The 23305-nt window shown below is 43.4% G+C and overlaps 1 protein-coding gene across 2 annotated transcripts in view; it reads right to left on the bottom strand.

Annotated features, from left to right (window-relative positions):
* Positions 1-2970: 2970 nt before the first annotated feature.
* SNX11 (sorting nexin 11) overlaps positions 2971-23305 on the bottom strand; it is a 65255-nt gene continuing 44920 nt past the window's right edge. For both annotated transcript variants that reach the window (XM_066628354.1, XM_066628351.1), the window contains one exon: positions 2971-4911. In XM_066628354.1, the coding sequence (XP_066484451.1) occupies positions 4794-4911 (118 nt within the window). In that variant the 3' untranslated portion in view covers positions 2971-4793. The remainder of the gene's footprint in view (positions 4912-23305) is intronic.

The raw sequence follows: 23305 nt of genomic DNA, 5'->3' as shown, positions 1-23305 counted from the left end.
GTTTTAATCGCTAGTGGAAGAGGAGTGATCAGAACAGGATCCCTGCTGCTTTTTTCTCCAGCACCACTACTACACTTTGCTTTCAGTAGAGTCACTGGCGGAAGAGCGAGGCCACAAACCCGATCCTCCTCTCAGCAAAGGAGAGGGACTTCAGAGCACAGTAGTGGAACAGCTGGGTGGGCAACGGGCCAGGGGAGATGGCAGGTGTGGGATGCACAGCTTCCTTCATCAGCTTGCTGCTTCCTCCAGCCAACTGGTCAGAGCAGCCATTTCAGTCTATCTCTTGGCTGGGCTGTACCTGTGCTTGAATTATCTAGACCTTTCAGCTCTGTAGGTACCTTTGGCTTGGCAGGCAAGTAGTTCATTTTTGCTCACTGGAATTATGGCATGTGTTGGCCTGGATGTTGTTGGGTGATCTGCAGTGGGAGGGAAAGCTGGTGTGTGGGAAATTCTATATTGTGGCAGACAGATGGGCTTGACCTTCAACTTCCTTCCCTCCTCACCGTTCAGTAGAGTACAATGAATGTCCCTTGGCTGAGAGTGTGTGGCTCCCAAGTGCCCCTCATTTTTTAAAGCCTGACATCCATACTTTAACCTACCCAGTGTATCAGAAATACAAGAGGATGCTGCTCCCTTAAGCATCCTAATCTAACAGATGCAATCTCTATTTAGAGGCAGTTTTTACAAGTGCATCTGTGCTAGAGCTCTGTAAGGGAGACAAAACGAAACTACATGCTTTTGCCGTAGGGATCCTCACGCACCTCACAGTTTCTGTACTACATTCCCTTTTTCTCAGCAAGCAGAGCAACTCATATGCATCCTTCTGCTACTTCTACCATTTTCTGATTAGCAGCACATTTGTCCTGGCATTGTTTGGTCCTTTCCTCAACTGTTCTTGTGTTTTCAATATCACCTAAAGGATATCACTATTCAGTCACTGCATAATAGCCTTTCCTTCCATTTTACCACCTGCTTCAACCCATTTGGATCATTATTTTAATACATCAAGATTTCCCTTTTTTCCTTAACTGGATTTGAAATGCAACCCTTAAAGGAAAAAGAACCCAAACCAGAACCCAAACATTCCAGCATTGTTAATTCTTTCTGTTGCTTTAAGTGGTTTCCACAGGACCTGCAATGAAAGGAGGTGGCGGGTGACATCTAGTGGTCTTTCTGTGGGAGTGCAGAGTGGGAGAAACAACATTAGATATAGGTAAGAGGATGGGGGGGCAGAAGAACAGTCAGATGATGCTGTGAACCTCAATTTCAACAAAGTTCATTTTTGCAAATGGCACTCAAGCCTACATATCACTCCTCCCCCCCTTCCAGCTTCTTGCTACTCTTAACAAGCTGCATGCAATGACGAAGGATGTAGTGGTAGTTGGGGGGGGGGCATTTTTTGCTTTCATTAATAACCCCCATGGGGACAGGAGACTATAGAATCGGAAAAGGCCTGGGAATAGAATCCGAGGTCAGCTAGAAGGCAACGGTCACACACCGGTCAAATTCAGGCTTAAGGCTATTTCCCCACCTCATCCCCCCCCCAAAGCTTCCCTAGCACAATCCCGCTCCATCTCCATCCTCAAGACAAGAACCAGCCATCCAGAAACAAACCCCTGGACAATTCATTCCTCCCACGTAATTTTCTATACATCGTTCTGTAAAAAGGACAGAGAGGTTACAGGGCAGGATAGGGTGGGAAGTGGAAGGGGTGAAATTGCATTATTCTACCCCCACTCCACACTACCCTGCCCCGTATTCCACCCCTATAATTCCACCCCTATAATTATCCACTGCTATATGACTCCACCCCTATAATTATCCATCACTTTCCAAATATCTATGCCAGTCCAAAAACCATGTTAGACAACTATACAATCTCCCAGGTGTCTTTCATTCTTCCTCTGGTCCCCTCACCACCACATTTTATTTTTCCTGTGCCAGATTTTGAGAGGACATGTTGGGCTGTCTTTTAAAATTTTGAGTTTGTTTCATAACTAATTGTTGTCTTCCCTGCCGCCTTTCCAAAAAATCCATCTTCCTGTCTTTTGCAATAATCCAGGAAAACTAGGACTCCTTGGTTATGTACTCAGAATCACTGATCAGGATATGACCATTTTGCCTGTAAGGGCATATTCAAAGGAAGAAGTGGGTTGGAGATCCACCTTTCTGCCACTCTTGAACTCCTCTGATAATGAATACTTTGGGTTGATTAAAAGGAGTTGAGAGATCTTGAAAATCCAGGTCTTCAAATTCTCCTCTTTAATCCAGAATTAATATTTGCATATTTCTCAACTGCAGTAGAATACAGAATTTCTAGACATTTAGAGGGTGGGCAAAAGAGGCAGCACTCATAATGCTTACACTGTATAATGCTCACACTCATGCTCTGTGTTTAATTAATGTGGAAGAAACACCTGGTTTTGTAATTCAGCTACTAATGTGCTTTGAATCCCCACTACACCCATAAACTGGCATTGGAAGGCTGGGAGAAATTTCATCTTCTTAGGATCCAGTTTATGACTGTATCTCACCTGGATTCAGCGATCTTGGGGTATGCCCCCAGAGCAGAGAAGGCCTTACCAAGTCAGGTAGCAGAGTTTGGCTGCCATGAGGAGTGACAGAATGAGAGATGGCGGTATATGTCTCAGTGCTGCACAAACTTTACTGAAATGAACAGGAGCTGCACAAGAGCACCTCATTTGTGCAAGGTAACTTCTGAGTGGGTTATTCCCCAAGTTACTTGGTGCTCAGTGGGACAGAGGTGCCATTTGGATTTTCTGCCGAGGCACCCAAATATTTTGGGATAGATTTGCTTTCAGGACACATTGGCTTTATCCTATTTTCATCTCCCCAAGTTTGAAAGTCTGCTGGGCTGAAATATAGGCTTAGAATTTAGGCAACCCTTTTGGCTCCAACTCAAATTTTCCTCTGAGAAAAGTTAGAGAAGGAATATAGAAGTGTTGTTCTATTGTTGGTCTCACCTGTATGTGAATGTACCCGTTGCCTTGATAGGTCTCACTGAGACAAGCTTGTACTACCAGTCACATATAAACATCTCCACACAAGAATATTTTTGGGGGCCTTAAGGTCACTAGCTTGTCATTATATTCAGAAGCATCCCTTTATTCCACAGTACTATATAGAATATAATAATGTTGCTCATTTCAGTAATCTCAGCTCTGATATTTCTCTTTATTTTGATCTGAGAATCAACTGATTGTGTATGCAAAGCCAAATGTATACTGGATTTTCCTCTCTATGCATTGTGTAATATTCATACATATATAATATATATGTATACATGTTTGCATGTGTGCAGTTCTCCCAACCCGTTTATTTTGTGCTGAAATTTATCATGGATATGGTTAAAGCCTTCATTCTTTGACAGAGGTAATAATAAATACACTGTTAAAGACAGTAGTTTAATTCCTTAATACCTTCCACTCCGGCACAGAATAAACTCCATTCATCGCCGAGTAATTTTTTTACCACATAAATCTTTAAAACGAACCGTTGTAGGCTGTTGAGGCTGAAATATTGCAAATATATTAGTTATGCCCGTGTCGTACCAGATTCGGTGCGTTTCCATTCGAATATATTACTGGGGAAATTTGTGTCTTTAAATGTGATGTTCTTTCCATTTTCCAAAGGCAGGTTTATAACAAGCAGCTCTTGGTGAAAACCAGCTCTGGCTCTATTAGACAAAGATTTAGTTCTAAAGACTTTGCTAATCTGCCTGGCTTAGTTATGGAGGGAAGGTGATGGTTCAATGTGGCACCCTATTTAAATGGACATTGGAAGCTTGTATTTGTAACATTACTAATTATTGAAGGAAAGCAATTATTTCCTAGGAGGATGATAGGAGGCAAATGGTTTTGTTTAGCCTGTGGAGTTTAAAAATATGACATACAGAAGGTCATTTCAGCATCATCTCTAGTGAGAACAATCTCACAGCTGCTTGGCATTTTTTGTTTTTTTTTTCTTTCTTACAGTTACTTTTCAAGGATTTGGAGAACAGGGAATTTTTTTTTGTGTAAATCCAATTACATTCCTGAAAAAAGCACCTTCATAAAATTTTGTCAAACTTTCTTTAGTATGCCAGAACTGAATGAGAAGGCAACTGCACATTCTAACAAAACTTGTTATGCTTTTAAATTTTTATTTTTTATCTCCTGGAGCTTTGGAATATAAATATGCATTGTCATTTAATTTGGCTGTGATAAAGAATTGGAGGGGAGGGGAAATAGCAGCAGTGAAAATCTCTCAGTTCGTTTAGAGAGCAGGAGATAATTATAAAACCATTTCCCGATCCGTGCAAGACACGGGTAACATTTAAAAATCCAATTGATGTTGGTAACATTTAAAGTGGTTGATGCCACAAAATGTCACATACAGCCTGGCTTTTCATTAGAGGAGAAGTGGATAGATTGATGGGATCGGGGCTTACGTTTCTGGGAATAAAACAAGTTTGCCTTAGCCCCATAACTCCTTTCAAGTTTTCTGATGTGGCCGAAGGGGGGGAGGTTGGGGGGCTGCTTTCTGCAACTCATTCCATCCACGATTATCAAAAATGAAATTTGTATGAACTTCCAGGGTCTGCTACTATGTCAGAGTGGTAACGAATCAACAGTTAAGAAAAAAATTTAAAGCATGCTATTAAATGCAACACAAAAGAGGCAAAATCCCACAGCCGTTAGAACTATCATTCATAAGGAGCCCGGTTTGAAAGATAAGAGTCACACACACAATTAATATTCAAGCATTTCCCATCAAAGGAATTCTTCCTGCTATCAGAGAATCCTCAGAAGAGCGAGAGCTATAGACTCCAGGAATGGTGGCCCATCTTTTTCTTTTCTTCCTTTCTTTTCCTTTTCTTCTTTCTTCTTTTTTTCTTCACGCCTGCTCCATCTGTAAATGAACAAACATCTTGATTTTATGGCTCTTTTCTTTGTTAAACTGAGAAATGGAGGGTGAGGAACAAAATGAGAGAGAGAGAGAGAGAGAGAGAGAGAGAGAGAGAGACATGAGCAGACAAACAAAACAAAACAGACCCCAAAAGATGATGATATTGAAAGCCTAAGTAACACTTTAATTCCACATTCATTTACACTTTAGTGATGAAGTTGTCACAAGCCATAATGCAGTATTTAATTAAAGTAGCGCAAACGGATCTAGATATGTCCTGCGGTTGCTATCTCCAAATTATAGCTGGTGCTGTCCCAGTTGTATTTATGAAATGGCAGCTTCGAAGGTGCAGCCGAGCTGATACAGAAAGTAAACATTTAAACCATAGCTGTCAAAAGAAGTGCTTTTCTTTGCTTTGCTTTGTTTCGTCCCCACCCATCCCTGTCCCCAAATTCTCCTTGAATTCTCCCTTGCACAATTGAAGCATCTTGGTTTCCACAAGGGAGAAGCAGCAGAGATTCAAGGATGGCTTCCCATTTTCAGATCCTGGCTTCGTTTGACTTATAGAATCTCAGGGAAATGTAGTGATGCTTCTCATCATGGAAAGTTTTGTCAGGCGGCTGGATTATAAGAACTAAGGGTGCCTCCAAATGGTAGGTTATCATGCACAACTAGACACTACAGAAGTGGCTTGGAGAAAGGCAGGTAATTTACTCTCCACGATACTCCCTACCCTCTGCATTCACCATGTGCATGAAACTTCCTGATGTAGACCCTAACTGTTGCATGGACTGGTGAGGGCAAGCAACAATGGAAGTTTCCCACATGTTTGGGCAGGAGGAATCAGAAGTGCTGAATTGGCGCTCCTGCTCCCTAGAATCAGGATTTTGGCAAGGCTCTCCTTGCAGCTGAATAGGAAGCAGAGATAAGTAGGTTGCTTAGAGCTGTTGCTTTCTGCAGACATGTGCGAGTGAATGTCCTCAAACTTTCTAATCTCCTACAACTCCATCTACCCATTCCCTCCCTTTGAAAACATACTGCCTTGCAAAGCTCTGGTCATTTTCAACATATCTCCATATAGGAAAACACTATAGCAATATGGGAAATCTGTAAAATCCTGCTTTTCCAGGAAGGATTCCATGAGGCAGGTACTGAAATTTTGCTATTATGACCACCTCCAGGGGTTTAGGAATGGTAAATTGCAATGGGATAGGTGTCCCTGCATTGGACTGATGTTATAGACTCTCTGCAATGGATGCTGTGTCATTTCTGTGTTCATCATGGAATAGGAAGCAAAGGAATCATTAAAACCTAAATATTACCCACTTCTCCATAAGTACTCTTACTCAGTAGTGCCAAAATGAGCAAAGTTTTCCATGAAGGACAAGTAGGGAGATCATGGCCCTTCATTGCCCTTCCTTCCAAGCTTCTTCTCCAGTGTCTGACACACATTCTCTCTCTTTGAGAATGCCCATCACAGGTATGGGCAAAACATTAGGTGTGTGAGATTTTAATTGACCATGGTCTCAAAACCCGGATAATTTTACATTCAAAGATCACTCAGTATCTTTTTGTACCTACTTGTTTTGGGGGATAAATCCCAATCTTCCCAGCCTAACTGTGGATCAACATCATTTGCTACATAGTGGCTACCACAATCTGATTTTCTTAGGAGAATTCAGCATGGTCAACACAGTACTGTGAATGCTTCATTGATACACAGACCATGGCGAACCATTATTTTATTCAGATTACAAGGAGCCACTCAGTGACCACTTGAAAGCATGTTTTGTGGCTATATCACATTTGGGTGAAGAATGTCTGCAGGCTCCAACCCTGTAATTAAAATCCTGTGTTATCACAACTTTGTTTTTCTGGATTTCTCACACATTACAGGCGCCATGACTGGTGTAGGAGCAGCAGAGTCAGATAGTAGAATCTGGAGGTGGTTCAATGAGCTGTACCATGTCAGGCATCAAATGGGGGCATTCAATTGCTCTTTTATGAAAAAGCTCCCTGCAAGGAGACAATGAACACAATAGTGTTTGTAATGTGCTAGTTTTCTAGTTGCAGTTGATTTTTAAGTGGGTAGCTTTCAGAAACACCAGTAATGTGAAGTGAATTCATTCTGCCTTGAGAACTTCACAACCTCATTCTGCTATATTGTAGTGCTAGTTTGGCCTACATGTGTACTTTTAAACAGCAAATGTCTGAATCTACCCCATGGCACAATTCAACTCACTTCTCAGGAATTTTTGAGGTTGTTATAAACTGCAATGTTGCAGAAACATCAATGAGAGCGGTAACAGAAAAGATACGGAGGAGTATGGCAAAACATTGTAGGATTCTTGGAAACATTTTTCCCACATTCATCCCTGAGCTAAGCGCATTTTTTAAAAACTCAAGATTGTAAAAAGAGAAGTTGAGACTTTTACATGGTCTTTGTGACAGGTTATTGTTGCTAATGTGAGAAAGAATGTGGACAGGGCCCACCCAAAGCATTTTGGAACTGGAAAATCCAAGCAGTATCACTCACACGCATTACCTATAAACATGGAGCACAATCCATTGGGAAGCTCTCTTGTGCAAGCTCCACTGAATAAACAAGAGGGGTGAGAGAGCTGCACATGATAACTTTTATGCCGGATCCCAACCCCTGTTCCCAGGGAGGATGGAGCAGCTTCAAGCTGCTCCGTTCTTCTCTGACTTTTGCCACCTCCAGAGGTGGCGCAAGTCCAAGGAGACCCATTGGGGGCCAGCAGCCCTTCTCCAGGGAAAAGTTTCCCCTTATCTCTGGCTAAGCTGCTTATGGCCCCATCCTGCGCTGGATACAGCACAAGCCTCCCGGCTTGCGCAAGATAGGATTGCACTGTTAGTGAAAAAGTTGTGTTGGTGACAGCATAGTCACTAGCCAATAGAAGCTATCAACAGTCATTTTTTTTCTGCAAGATGAACTGACTTTTTTCCCTTCAGAGTTTGACCTTGGAAAGGAAAATATATGCTTACATTGAGCAAAGCAAGGGCACACACCATAGTAGACTGACTCAAAATGCAGAAGATAGTGTATGTTCAAGCCAATGCATGTTCTTTAGAAAGCGGCTGCCTCTCATATGAAATTACCCACAGGAAACCAGCCAGATGTTTTGAAAGTTTTATTGAGGTATGGAATCCAATGTCATTGTGGTTTCTGACATTTTTCACTAAGGACATAAGACCAGTGTCTGGCACAGCCACTGCCACATGCTGAGGCTAGCGTCTGAATGCTGGCAATGTGTGCACAACTCAGATGGATGTTTACCTGCTGTAGTGTAGCAGCTAGTGTGGTCTGTGAACTAGAAGTCTCTGGTTCAAATGTCAGCTCAGCCATGAGTTCACTCAGTGAGCTTAGGCAAGGCCTTCTTTTCAGGCCCAGTTCAAATGTTATGGATCTCATCCACTGATGTGAACTCTAGTTCACAAACGGGTATGCCACAAGAAATCTATTACTCTTTTTAAATATATACAGTAACTCTTTATTGTATAAATGCATCCACAAGAGATATAAAAGCAGTAAATCAAAATTGAATATATCCCATCATGAAAAAGCTTCATGCACACTGAGGAAATACACTCACACACACCTCTTTTCTTTATACTACATCTGTTGTAGTATACTACATGGCCCACTTCTATGTGTTGGTTACACCGCTGGAATGCATGGTCTGGCTGTCACAAATGCAACATGCCAGATAGCGCAGCCTGGCCACCCTAGAAGCAGCAAGTGGCTGGACCTGCTTGGTGGTGGGCCAGGGACGCCCACTGCCACAGGTAAGACCATCCAGGGAACAGGGGTAGATGTAGAAGAAGGAGGGGCAGAATGGGGAGGCAACGGGAGTAGGGAGAAGGGCTGATTGGATCCAGGAAAGGGGGTAGGTACAGCGGTGGTGGCATCTGCTAAATCCTCACCCCCTTTCCTAGCTCAGTCTACTTTCACACGCAGACAGGTCTTGGTTGACCCAGGATGGTGCCACAAGTTTATTCCAGGGCAAGAGTACAAATGGTTTCTAGAGGGGATACAGCGGATACCATGTTGGTGCCGGTGCAACACCATGTGGGGAGTTAGGTAGGACTGGACTGTAAGTGTCTCAAGACTCTATGTGTGTATTTTGTTTGTTTGTTTTGCTGCTGCAACAGCAAAAGACTGATATGGCTACACCTCTGAAAGTTGATGTAGGATGGTGGCCCTAAACAAAATACTCCCTCATGGCCGGGCTCCATCTTACTTTGGCAGTATGCAGAAGGTCCAATCACATGGGATCACCACTTCATGTGGTTACTTCCAATTCTTGTATCAGCGCCTTGAGGGAGGAACAGTACTGACATGGGAAGTTAGCATGTGAGCTGAGCTGCCCATGCGTTAGAGTTTCTGATGTGATTCAAAACCTGGCCACGTGGAAGCGGTTTCTTGGCATCTATGACATAAGTAACACCCTTATATCTATAAGGCCCAAATCCTAACCAACTTTCCAACACTGGCATAGCGGTGCCAATGGGACGTGTGCTGCATCCTGCAGTTGGGTGGTATTCACGGAGTCCTCCACAAAGTAAGGGAATATTTGTTACCTTACCTCAGAGCTGCATTGCCCTTATGTCGGTGATGGAAAGTGGGTTAGGATTGTGCCCTAACTTGGGAATAATAATAATGGCCCTCTACATTATGGGTCTGTGGTGAGAATTCCTGAGGCCTGGTCTGCACCTCCAGAACTGAGTTCTGATGTGATAGAGTAGACTGTGCCATGTCAGACTGCAAGTAGAGAATCACATATTTGTTCTCTCGCCCCACCTCCACCTCTTATCATAAAAATCCCAGGGGGAAATTATATTCCTCCCTGGTGTGCTCGTTTTTAACTTTGTAAAGTTCTCAACATGAAGCTGCACTCACAATGATCTTGCTTGCCTGCAGTCTAAAGTGGTACAGTTCACCCTACTGCCTCTGGATTAGGTAAATTGGTACAGTCTATCCTACTGCCTCTGGATTCCACCATGTCTTTCTGTTGTATGTGTAGATCATCGCACATAATGAGGGTGGCCTCCATCCAAATGAACAAGTGCACAGCCTGAGGATGCTCATGCACCTGCTCTTAGAGGGGCAGATGGTGGCTATGTCCAGGACTATCCTTATACAATTTTGCGGGTGTGCCAGATGTGGCCCTTTCTCCAGAAAGCAGTTCTGGCCACTGTCATCCATGTTTTGCTCACACCTTGACTGCACTGTGCTCCGCATATAGCTGCCTTTGCAAAGTATTTGGAAACTGCAACTGGTTCAGAATGCTTCAGTCAGATTGCTGTTGGGGAGAACATATTATGGGGGTCCCTGTATCCCATATCCACTGATTCACTTATCCTCGAATTGGGTTTGTAGGTTTCCCTGTGCATGCCTCTGGAGGATGCTCTGAGCTCAGCAGAGGTTACAGACATCTGTCTATAGCCTCTGCTGGGTTCAGAGCCCGGTAGTTAAAAAAACAGAACTTCCGGTTTCTCCAGAAGTTTTTAATTCCTTATAAGGCATTAGGAGGCCCAGGGATGTCTTGGTAGCCCCAAAGGGCTTCCTAATGCCTTGTAAGGCATTAAAACGTCACTTCCAAGTTCATGGAGAAACCGGAAGTTGCGTTCTTTTGACTGCTGGGCTCACAGGACCATCCGGAGGCAAGGGGAGCAGAGCTCCTCTTAGCTCCGGAGGGTGGGGAAGAGGTGTTCACCCAAATCTGTGGTTTCACAGAACTGTGGAGGGTTCTAACCCAGAACCCCTGTGAATACAGGAACTTGCCTGTACTAATCAGTACTAGTCAATCTAATCAGTGGTCTTGCTGTGACCACTCGTTTTCCATCTGATTTAGGGTCCAATTCAAGCTTTTGTCTCTTAACATTTAAAGCCTTATATGATTTGGGACTTCAGTCCCTTAAAGTACTTCTGTATAGATGTACCTGTCTTAAAAACTTCAGGGAACACTCTGCTCTTTGTATCATTGCTGAGCGAGATTTGATTGTTGGTCTGCGTGTGGGACAGAGCCTTCCCCATGATAGCCCACTGGATGTGAAACTGCAGAGAATTTCAGACTCTTTGCTTTTTGAAAAGTTCTCAAGTTGCAGCAGTTTCACCAAGTTGTGGGGTGGGGTGGGGTGGAGTGTCTGAGCTGCGCCTGTGTCTTCTGAAATGTCTTTTGGTCAGTCTCTGATTACTTTTTAAATGGTTGGGTTTATTTTTATTTTAAATGGTTTTTTATGCTTTCATACTGTAGTGTGCTATCTTGGGACTATCCAGTGAAAGATGGGAAATGAAGAAAAAAAGAAGTGTTTTGAGCAATTAAGGAAAGCCCTGTATAATTGCTTTTTATACAGATTGATTTTTTTGCATATTGCTTCAGGTGTCTGAAAAAGCCACTTTTGCAATAGCATAAAAAAGCTGATCTGTGCATACAGACTTTCTGCAGGTGGTTACAGCCTTCACTCAGCCATCTCAACACATGGCACTGAGATTGTAAATTACATGTAGAGGATAATGATGAATCTGGGGCATGAGAACAGACCCTGAAATTCAGGACAGGCTCCATCCACAGTCAGTGATTACAGTGTGTTCCTCCATTCACAGGCCTGATGCAAGTATATATTTTTAGTTGTGTGTATCATCTTAAAACAGATGTTCCTAACAGTCCAATTCTGTGCAAGTCCTCCCCTTTCAATGTAGCTGCCCCCAGAGCACACACTGCATCCTGTGGGGAGGGGGCAGTTCTGGAGGTCTCCTCCAAGTAAGGGAACATTTGTTCCCTTGCCCAGGGGTAATCCTCTGTTGCCTTGATGGGCGAACTTGCACCTGTACCACAAGTCTAAGTGAACCCAGGTCAGTGGATCGAGACTGGGAAGGGGGATAGGATATTGGCAGAGCTGCTGCCACTGCTACTACCCCCTTCCCAGCCTCAACACACACACACTCCCCACTCTCTGCCCTGTTCCTCCTCCACTCCTGTACACCCTATTCTACCCACCACTGCCCACCCTTCATACTGACTTCTTCTTCTTCTTCTTCTTCTTCTTCTTCTTATTCTTCTTCTTCTTCTTCTTCTTCTTCTTATTATTATTATTATTATTATTATTATTATTATTATTATTAACAGTATTTATATAGCGCTTATCAACTAAGAGTTCACAAAGCGGTTTACAGAGAAAAATCAAACAACTAATGGCTCCCTGTCCCAAAAGGGCTCACAATCTAAAAAGATGCAAAAAAAAAAAAAACACCAGTAGACAGCCACTAGAAAAGACACTGCTGGGGTGAGGTGGGCCAGTTATTCTCCCCCTGCTAAAAAGGGGAGCACCCACTTGAAAAGGTGCCTTTTGCCCAATTGGTAGGGGTATTATTGCTCTATTATGAGCAATAGAGCTTCTCCAGAAGCCACTGGCACACTGCTCCTCACTGCCGGCAGTGGCAGCCCTGCTGTACAGAATGGCAGGTTGCATTTTGTGGCCACCAACAGAGCATGCTGTGCCATTGGAATGTGAGTTCTGGCAGCACAGTGAGCTTATAGGATTGGGCTGCATTATGTGGAAGAGCATCTATCATCGTTAGGAGTAGTGGATCAGCTCCCTTATGATGAAAGGCTTGTATAGTCAAGCCCTTTAAGCATACTTTTAAAAAAAATAAAAAGACAACAGAGGCTTATGATATAGGTTCATAAAATCAGCAATAACTAGAGTTTCTGTAAAATGAACAGCTTTTAAAAAACTTAATAGTGTAGAAAGTGATACACTACCTTTGAATATGGAGGTTCCATTTTTAGGTGGATATAGTGTATGCTTTGATTCTGTATAATTAATTTAATCTAGTTATATTGCATTCTTAGAAAACTGGTCTCACAATGTCTAATAGGTCTGATAGCTAAGAATTAGACCTCCGCGTATCTCATCTCTACTAGATGGTGGGGGCAAACAGAATGTTTTTGTGGCCATGTCCTTCTTGGGGGGTCTTCCAGCAGTGTTTAACTCACCACTGTTAGGAAGAATGTGCTAGATTAAATGGTCTTTGGGTCTGTCCCAGTGGAGCTATTCCTATTTTCTTAAATCAGCTACTAGTCCTTGGTGAAAACAAGTGCATATGATGTCTCATTTTACCCTTTCTATCATTTTGTATTGCAGAATTGGTCATTACAGGTTGCTGGAGTTGGGGGGGTTGCACTACACAAGACCGAAGAGAACGAAAAGGCGCCGAAATAATTGGAGTGACCTTTTTAAAAGAAGTGGCCCTCCAGGGGGTTCCAGTCAAGACATATTTTGATAATTCTAATCATCTAATCAGCCTTTGATTCTCTTAATTTTTCCCCTCTTCCTCTCTCCCCCCCCCCCGATTGTTCTTCCAGCCAGGGGAATCTGAAATAAATTGACTCCTTTACATAATTATTCCAAGCCCCTTCACAGGTCACTTCCAAAGTTTAACTCTGATGGCTGCTCATTTTCATCAGTTGCAAGCGGCTCAAGACGTTAACACTGAAAATAATTGGCTGCTGAACAAATTTAGGAAATTGAGTATGTGATAAAGCAAATAGAAATGTTTCCTTTATTTTTTTTTTTCCTTTCCCCCTCCATCGTTATGACTCTGGCATGCCAGTGGTGGTGGGTGGAAAGTGGACCTGTTCTTATGCCACCCTCACAGATCCGCTATTAAAGTTCCACCTACGGCTAAAGAAGTTTTTGTCCATGAAAAATGGTCATTTGGCTCCCTTTGCCCCCCCTTGCTGGATAGAATGTTATTAAAATGCTAATTTAAAAGAAAAAAAGAGTTAAATATCTAGCAATGGTGAAGTCTAATTGGACCCATAATGAGTTTACTAAATGTGAGCGCCCCTGACACTCACGGAGCATAAACAGCCAGCAAACAGATCATTAGCAAGGCGTTCATTTATTTTGGCGACCTTAAGATGACCCCGCCGAGGGTAGGGTAAAAGAGCAGGTGGATCCGGCTGTGACACCCCCCTGGGGGGGTATCCAGGAAATGAAGCTATAAGCAGCTGCTATAGCAACACTTCTGTTGAACAGATGATGTAACGAACACCACCGGCCTGAAAATCCCAGCAAACCAGAATGTGTCCAACTCCTCTTCCCTCCCCAACACACACACATGTGTGTGATCAAGCTTTGCCGAAACAATTGCAATTCTTAGCGTGATTCATTCATTCCTTTTCAGTGTGTAGAATGCACCTTTTTTGACCCCATTTTGATTTCAAAATGAAGGATCAGGAATTCTCAAAAGGGATTACCCTGGCATGGTTTTCCCACTGGGACCTCCACCCCAAAAGCTGGAAGCCCATTATCCTGGCTAGTACCAGTATCTGGCTAGATTAGGCAGATACTTGGGTGTCATGTACAGTTCAAGGTGTCCCCAGAAGTATAGTTGAAATATAGCCCTGAGAGTGACCACAGTTTCTTATACACCCTCCCTACTGTTCTCCTGTTACTCAGCAGGCCTGGGGGAGAGTGAATTAGGAAAGGAGAGAGGGAGTAGCAGCCTCTTTGTGGTCAAGTCTCTTGCTACCCTGCTCCCAAACTTAAAGCCAACCATGCCTTTCATATCAGCTTTCACCATTATTTGCATTTCTGTGCCACCTTTTGTTCAAGGAGCTCAAGTTCATCATACATAAGCTATTAGCCCTTTTTGTCCTCAAAAGCAGTCCTGTGAGGTAGGTTAGGCTAAGAATGAGTGTCGAGCAGAAAATCACACACTGAGCTTCATCAGTGAGTGGGGCTTTGAACCCAAGTCTCCCCAGGCCTAGTCTAACCACTACAGAATGCTGGCACTCACAGACCTTCTCCCATGGACTGGAAGACAGGCAGGCATAAGGCAAATACCTGTGTCACAGCCGTAATATTTTTACTATATTCATTATAGAATATTTATGGACTGCTTTTCAGGAGGAAAAAAGTTCACAAACCAGTTTACATAGCAAACTATGTGGGAAAATGGTTCCTTGCCCAAAGGAACTTGCAATTTCAAAAAACAGAAGGCAGACTCCAGCAAGCAGCACTGGAAAAGAAATTACGTTTGGGTGAATAGGGACAGTTGTCCTCCTTGTGCTAGGTATTAGAGAACCACTACCATCTAAAAGATGCCTCTTTTCCCACTTAGCAGGGTTAATTATGCATGGGATGTTTGTTTGTGGGCCACAAGGAGTGGGCAAGCAAAACAGTGCATCTGATCCTCTATGTCAAGGTCTTCAAACTACAAACTTCAGTTTGCAGTCCTGCCCACCAACACATTTGGAGCAGCCCACTGAGACAGGTGACACCGTAATTACATGTGTTGCTCCATCCATCTCTTCTTGCCCACTATGCACCTTCTTCCTCCTGCTGGATTAAGCAATTGCTGGTCTGGGTCATTCTCCCTGAGAGCCCCACCTAAAGAGAGAGAAATAGCAAGCACCCCACTGTTTGCAAATATTTTTTTCCTATTGTGGCAATTCTTAGGAGTGATGTAAAAAATGTTCATGCTATTTTCTATCATTGACTTGCTCCAGCCCAACTTATGAATAAGGCGTTGTGGCCTTGGCAGGTGACAGTTTGGGGACTCCTGCTCTATTACAAATTACATTAGTTGGAGAGACTGCACAGCAACAGAACATGTTGAAATAAGGGATACAAGCAGGAAGGTATCAGACTCGTTTATAGACTGCGAAATGCCATTCCTCAGTAGCTTTGTGAAGAGTTGTGAGTCTTCATTTGAGATAGTTAACTCTATAGGGCAGTGTTTCTCAAACTGTGGGTCGGGACCCACTTGGTGGATTGCGAACCCATTTCAGTTCCCCATTCATTTCAATATTTTATTTTTAATATATTATATTTTATGCTATCATGGCATGTGACCGCATTGGGAAAATGTTACAGACCTGTACTTTTAACAGGTTACTCTGTATATGTTTTTAACAATGATAGTTTAACTCCTGGGAAAGTGTGGGTAGGTTTGCAGCTTGGGATAGTTAAACATTTTCCTGCTTGATGATGTCACTTCTGGTCATGACATCACTTCCGGTGGGTCCTGACACATTCTCATTCTACAAAGTGGGTCCCAATGCTAAAAATGTGAGAACCACTGCTATAGGGAATTTGTAGGAGTGTCAGTCTGTGGGGCTTTGAGGAGTTCAGGATTTCCGTTCTGTTCTGTAGGAGTTTTTTGAACAATTGTGCACTGCCTCAGAAAGAGAGGATTGCTTGAGCTCTCCCACTGTGTTTGGTAGGCAAATAAAATAGTTCTTAGTAGTCATTAGATAGAGCTCTGGACAAATCCAAAAGAAGATTAGTGCATGGAGATTGCAAAAATGCTTTAAAAATATTCTGGTCAAGGACATTTCTAACACCAGAATCCTGAAATGACTACTCAGAAGTTAGCACTTTTGCCTAGTTCAGTGTTATTCTGTACACACTTTTGGATAAGCTCTGGCACAAATATTGGTAGAAAATTAAGATTCAGCCAATTTTTATCATAAGTAGACATAGTCAGATTGGAGCTTGGGCACAGGAAAACTACACTGACAAAGGAAAATGCCAGAATTTCATGGGCGATATTTGGATTTCTGAATTTTTAAAAACCTGATGGTATTTTCAAAGAACCTGAAATTTGTGTGTTAAAACCTGAAGCCGAAACTTTGGGCTAGCTAAGTTGATCATTAAGGAACAGGCTTAACACGAGAAGTAAACACTTTCCTTCCATACTGTTGTCTTGCTGAAAACCATCCTCCTCCAAGCAGCTGTTTGCCCCTGAAGTGTCTATTTGCTGCAAATTGCCACTTTGGGGTGGGGGGGATTTTCAGCAGGAAACATTGCAAAGGGAAAGTGTTTCATTTTGGTTTTAAGCTTGTCTCTTAATGTTGGATTTAATGTGTAGTTTAGCAATTGAGCAAGTTGGGCTTGTTTAGGTTTAGGGACCTTTGGTTGAAGCAAAAATATTGTGAAGGAATGACATTGCACGTGGAATTGGCAGGCATTTGAATAGGGCAATTTAACATCTCAGCAAAATTTGCTTCTGGGAAAACAGAATTGAAAATAGAATTCTATTCTATGTCAGTTTTGGAGTTCAGTATTACTGGTCAGATACTATGGCCATAGTAAGCAATATTTTGCAAATCATTTGAGTGCCTCAAGCATATTTTAGGCATGATTAAAGATGTCTGCTTTGACTTGGAAAGGCCTTGTCAGCTTGGACCCTCAAATGCCAAACTGCCTGTCTCCTTCCCTACATCTCAACAGCATCCTTGATCAGCAAGAAGTACCCTCTCAAGACAAGAAGCTACATAGGGCCCATGGAGAGTCATTAGTATGGAGCTCCTGAAGTTGGACCTCCCTTTTGAGGTTCACCAAAAATCTGAGCAACCTCTGACAGTAATATTAATTTCCTGATTGGGCAGAAATTTAGTACCAGTCTGTTTTATTTTAAGTTTTGTTTTAGGCTACAACCCTAACCTCACTTTCCTGGGAGTAAGTCCCATTGAACACAATAGGACTTACTTCTGAGTAGACCTGATTAGGCTTATGCTCTTAGCTGTATATTTCAATGGTGTATGTTATTGTTTACAAGTCTGTTTCTAAAGCCATAATTTAATAACATAATATTGTTATATCTAAGTTTTATATGTTGCAATATTCTCTGCTTTTAAGGGTTAGGTTAGGGCAGTTCTACAGAGAAATTTATTATTTTTATTATCACTTGGGCCCTCCTTTTCCTCCGAGGAGTTCTGAGCTGCATCCATGGGAATCCTACATAGACTCCCAACTGGTTATTACCTAAGCCCTGCTCTGTGGAGATATGAGAGATGTAGTTCCATTAAGTACATTTGGTCCCTTCTCTCAGTCCAGAAATAAAGTGTTTGGTGATAATAAGTCATGTCACTGTTCTGTCCCACTTGTCACAGAGTTTCACCTAGAATTTCTGTCTGCTCCCTGATTGGTTTCAGCCAAGAACTGAAGAGGTACAGGGATCAAATCTGGTTTAATCAGCTATGACCTAAATTAAGATTGACCTGTCTCTTCTGTAATCCTGCATGATCTGTAGAGATCACCTAGGTACACCTTCTTGATCATACTACCCATGCACCAAGAGTATACCAACAAGCTGTACAGCATATGCAATTCCTTGTACTTCATGTTAATTAACATTGCACATTACCTGTCTCTTCCCCTTTCATTGCTCCCATAACCACAGTCACTTACCATGTTTGGCACCTATGCTTTCACCCATACATCAGAAAAGGCAAAGAAAAATCCACCTTTTTGCTGAGGTGCTTTACCGGCATGTGGTACAAACATGCAAATCCAGCCTAACCAGGTGAACAGAAGGTTTAGCTTTATATATTCCTGGTGTGACATGGAAACAGCCGCACCAATCTAAGTAACATGTAACCCAGTCCTAAGTTGACATCCCAGCTGGCCGTGTTATGAACTCCAGTCCAGAGACCTGCAGAATACCAGCAGGTTGTGCATGTTTGCTTGGGGATAAGGCATGTTTGGGGATAAGGCTTGGGGATAAGTTGTGCTTAGGGATAAGGCATGCTTGGTGCACAAGCTTGGGGTGCAGAAAGATCCCTGTGAGGTAATGCTTGATGTTATACAGGGTGACCCAAAAGTAGGTGGACAGTAAATGATAACATTATATATATATATATATATGCTGAGTTGCTGGATGAATTCCGCCACACAGTTGGCTTTTGCACACCTGGTGCAGCAGACTTGTGTGCTAGTTTGGGACATGGTTGTCTATGAGGTTTGCATTGGTCTTACAAGAGCATGTTATTTGGGTAATGACTGCCAGAGACAACTGTAAGAACACAGACCTGAAAATTCACCATTCTTTTTATGCTGAATGTGACCTGCCAGATCTTTCCATCACAGACACTGAAGCCTAAAGAACAGGTAGTCCCCAACATGCCCTGAAATCAGAGAGCTGATTAGAGTTGGACTCTTTGGAAACAAAGTGTTCCTCTATTCCAACTTGTTTGTTTCAAAGCACCCTTTACTCATGCCATTAGCCCAGTGTCTTTATTAAGGGCGTGTTCCTATTTCCTCTTTCCAAAGGGCACGAGTGAGAGTACTCCCTAGAAATTATTTTAAAATAAAAAAATATATATCTCAGGCAACGAATGCCCTTTTACCCCTGCTTCCCCCCCAGAACATCCCCCCTCCCTCCCTGGTGCACTTTCGATGAACCTGTGAAATTGTAGCAATGGCCCTTGAAGTGCAGTGGGGGGAATGATTTAGGAGAATATTAAGGCAGTGTGGAGATTCAAAGGCGCCTCTCTCGGGGAGATGTGGAGAAATACGCAGCACAGATGGGCTGCACAGATTAAACATTTCCGTCACATTGTTTCCAAATTGTGTTGCGGTGCCTGAGGGTTGGCACTGCGGTCAGAGCGGCGCAGCGGAGTGGTACGAAGCCGCCACGCTTTTATGGAATAAATATTAATACGGCGGCACCACGTGATTTTGCGATCTCATTGACTCAGGGTGATTGGGGAGGGGGAGGCACAGGATGAGAAATGCCGCAGCTGTAGCTATTGTCTCTGAACTTGCTTGCTTTTCTTTCCTTCTGGTAGAAGGTTCAGGGCCAAATATCACTCTGCGAACCTTAGAAAAAAAGCTTAGATATAAAATCTTGAAACTGGGTGGCATCAAGTATCTTCTTGCCAAGGCAACAAAAGTGGTCTTGTGGGGGGGGCAGCAACCCCACTCCCTCCAGCTTGTTTACCCCTTTTGGCTTTCGTGATGTTGACGAGCTGCCTTGCAATTATTTTTAAAATTCTGAGGGTCTGTAAAATAATACCTTTTGATAAGAAAAATCAGTGTTCCCAATCCCCCATGCAAGCTTTTAACAGTGCAATCCTATCTTGCGCTGGAACAGGCAAGCCGCCTGTATCCAGCACAAGATAAGGTTGCAAAGTGGCTCAGCTGAAGGTAAGGGGAAACTCTTCCCCTTACCCCCGGGTAAACCACTGCAGCCCCTGTGGGTCCCCTCCTGAGGTGGCACAAGTCAAGGAGGCTTGAAGTCGTTCCGCGCTGCTCAGGGAACAGGGTTGGGATCCAGCATAACTGCCAGGTCCCAGCCCCACCTCCTGCTCCCCACTCGATCGCTCCCAGGACCACCCTCCGCCCGCCATCTTCCCATCCCAGAATGCCTCCCTCCTGCCACCTCCCCACCCACCCCAGAGCCTTGCATCAGCCAAGCTTGGCCAACGCAAGGCTCAATCCCTCTGTCGGCATGGAGACTGAATTCAGCTTCCATGGGCTGGCACATCTTCTCATGCTGGCCTAGCGGACTCTCAAGAAGGCGCAAACGTGCTTTACAAGGGCGACCTAGGATTGTGCCCTTAGTTACACAAGATTCTTTCCCCTGTTCAAGAAAACAAAATCAATAAGGAAAAAAACAGATGCTTTTGACTGAGAACAAATGAGCATTTTTGAACAGAAATCTACAGGTAGCCGAAGCAAAGTATATAACAATATGGCAAAGGAGAGGCAGCCCAATCGTGAGCTGCCTGGAGCGCCCAGGCTTGGCAGCACCGAAAAGGGCTGCCGCCGAATCCTGCGCCTCCCGCTCTACTGAGGGAGGCTCCTCGGGAGAAGGGGATGTTTGTCCCCTTCCTCCGAGTAAGGCTACTCATTTTACCGCTGACGTAAAGGCACTCATGTAGGGCTCAGCTCCGCAGATCCTCCTCCCACCCACCCCCCGGCACGCCTCCCACCTGCCCCTCGGCACACCTCCTCCCCATCCCCGCTGGCCTCCCCCCTCCCCGGAACGCCTCCTCCACACCCCCGTCCCGTGTTGTTCCGGGTCTGGGTTGTTCTGGTCTGGGAGACCGCAGAGCCGCGAAACCTGGGTGACTGCCCCGCGCTAGCCCAGCACCGGTCGGCGCTGGGCTAGCACTGGCAGGAGCCTGACAGGGAGCCCCGCGAACATGCCTTACGACCATGTTTGTGACTGTGGTCGGTGGCACGGAATCGTGCTGCCAACCACAGGACTGGGCTCTGTAATTCTTAAGCAAATTCCCCGAATTCAAACTTGGTTAAAAATAATTTGACTTTTCTTTCAGCATTTCCAGTTATTGAAACTGTTGGATATTGAACTGAAGGAATTTTAAAGAGGAGAAGAACCACAGAATGTAAACATAATCAATTTTGCAAACTGATGCTTAACTTTATGTTTAAATTAATCAAAATTTAAGAGGATTTGAAAGTATCCCTCCAGGTTAAAGTTCAAAAACAACATTTTCAGATGTTCAAAATGGAAGCGACATTGCATGATTGCTGCTGTGTAATATTTCTTTGTGCAAGGAACCTTCCTTCAAGAATTTCTTAAAAAGTATATAATCTAAAAATCTAACTTAAAACCAAGAGCAAAAGAACCAGCAAACACTGAAAAGAACACGAGCCCATAAACTAATGCCTAAAAACTTTAAATATCTGTATTAAAAAACCAAAACCTCAGAAGATGAGAGTAAAAAGAAATGATTTTAAGCCCTGCTAGAAAACCTCTAGGGAAGGAGCAGTTCATAGATTAAGAGGGAGGGCATTCCATACAGTTGTTGCCACTATGGATAAGGCCCTACTGCTTGCCACTACCCCACCCACCCACCTCCATGGGTGGTGGCATCCATAAAAGGATGGATTTTATGCCCCTCTCCGATGACCAGAGAGGATGAGCCAGATTATATGGAAGACAGTGGTTTCTCAAATATCCTAGTCCCAAGCCATATAGGGCTTTTAGACTTCCAAAACATATTTAGACTTCCATAAAGACTTGACAAAGTCCCTCAGCAGAGAGTCTTGAGTAAACTTGGCAAATCATGGACTAAGACGACAGATCCTTTTATGGATTGGCAAAGAGAGTAGAAATAGACAATGTTCATGGTGGAGGGAAATAAGAAGTGGGATTCCAATTATCTGTATTGGGATCAGTGCTTTTTAACTTGTTCATAAATGATCTGAAGTTAGGAGGTAAACAACAAGATGGCCAAGTTTGTAGATGACACCCAAGTTCAGGGTGCTAAAAACAAACAAGATCCAGAAGGATCTCTCCAGACTGGGTGAATGGGCAACCAAATGGCAGATGTGGTTCAATGTGAAGCACAATAAGGCAAAAAGTCCCAGCTCCACATATATGATGATGGGGTCTGAGCAATTGGTGACAAACTAGGAAAGAGATCCTTGGGTTATGGTATGGGTTATAGAGCTCAATAAAATGTTGGTCAAGTGTGCAGTAGCGAAGAAGCAACTCCATACTAGGTGCATTAGGAAAGGGGTCAAGAATATTTGAGATACTTCGTGCAGTTCTCAAGAAGGATGTTGTAGAACTAGAAAATGCACAGAAAAGGAAAAATAAAATGATGAGAGGGCTGGAACACCTTTCTTACATACAGGCATTTGGGGCTTTTAGCTTGAAAACAGGTGATTAAAGGGGACATAATTGAGACTTATAAATTATGTAGGGTCTGGAGAGAGTGGATAGAAAGAAGTTTTTTTCTCTCTCTAACAATACTAAAACCAGCAATTATCCAATTAAACCAATTGGTGGGAGATTTAGGGTGGACAAAAAGGGAGGTACTTTTGTACACATGCCATAATTAGTCTGTGAAATTCATTGCCACAAGTTGTGGTGATGGCCACTAGTTTAGATGGCTTTAAAAGGGGGTTAGACAAATTCTTTGAGGACAGGTCTATCAATGACTACTAGTTATGATGGCTGTGAACTACCTCCAGGTTCTGGGACAGTATGTCTCTCCAATGTCAATCACAGGGGAGCACTGGTGAGAGAGGGGTGTGCCTTTCTCTTCTATTTGTGGGCTTCCCAGAGGCGGTTGGTGGGCCTCTGTGGGAAATCGAATCACAATTACTGTCATGTTCCCTGCTTGCTGTCCATTTGCAGATCTCATGTGGTGTGCCCATAAGGAAATTAGCTGTTCCAAGGTACAGTTCTGTCCCAAATCTCATTATGAGGCCTTTGTCTAAATGGCAGGCTTGTATTTGTGATGGGAAGACCATGAAAAATCTCTGTTGCAAGTCATGCTCATCCTGCCAAATAACCTTTTACATGCAGAACATAAGGATATCGGGCACTGTAGGGTTTCAACCAGGAGCTCCATCAGTCACCAGTTCCCTCTTCCTTGCACTACCCAGACTGCTAGTCAGAAGGAACAGCAAGCAAGTGAAACCGGGTTATTAAAATCCAGTGGTTTAGCTAAGGCATCTGGCACTTGGGGGCACAAAAATTTTTAATAGCCCCCATAAAACACACCTCCAAATTTTAACAGCCCCCATACAACATCTTAGAGGCCTCCGAAACGCACTTCCTTTTGAGGCCCAAAGGGCACAGGGTATCTTCTGAGTCCCT

Source organism: Tiliqua scincoides, chromosome 5, assembly GCF_035046505.1.
Source record: "Tiliqua scincoides isolate rTilSci1 chromosome 5, rTilSci1.hap2, whole genome shotgun sequence".
Taxonomy (NCBI): Eukaryota; Metazoa; Chordata; class Lepidosauria; order Squamata; family Scincidae; genus Tiliqua; species Tiliqua scincoides.
Note: the sequence above shows the minus strand (reverse complement) of the source record. Positions and strands in the feature narration are given on the sequence as shown.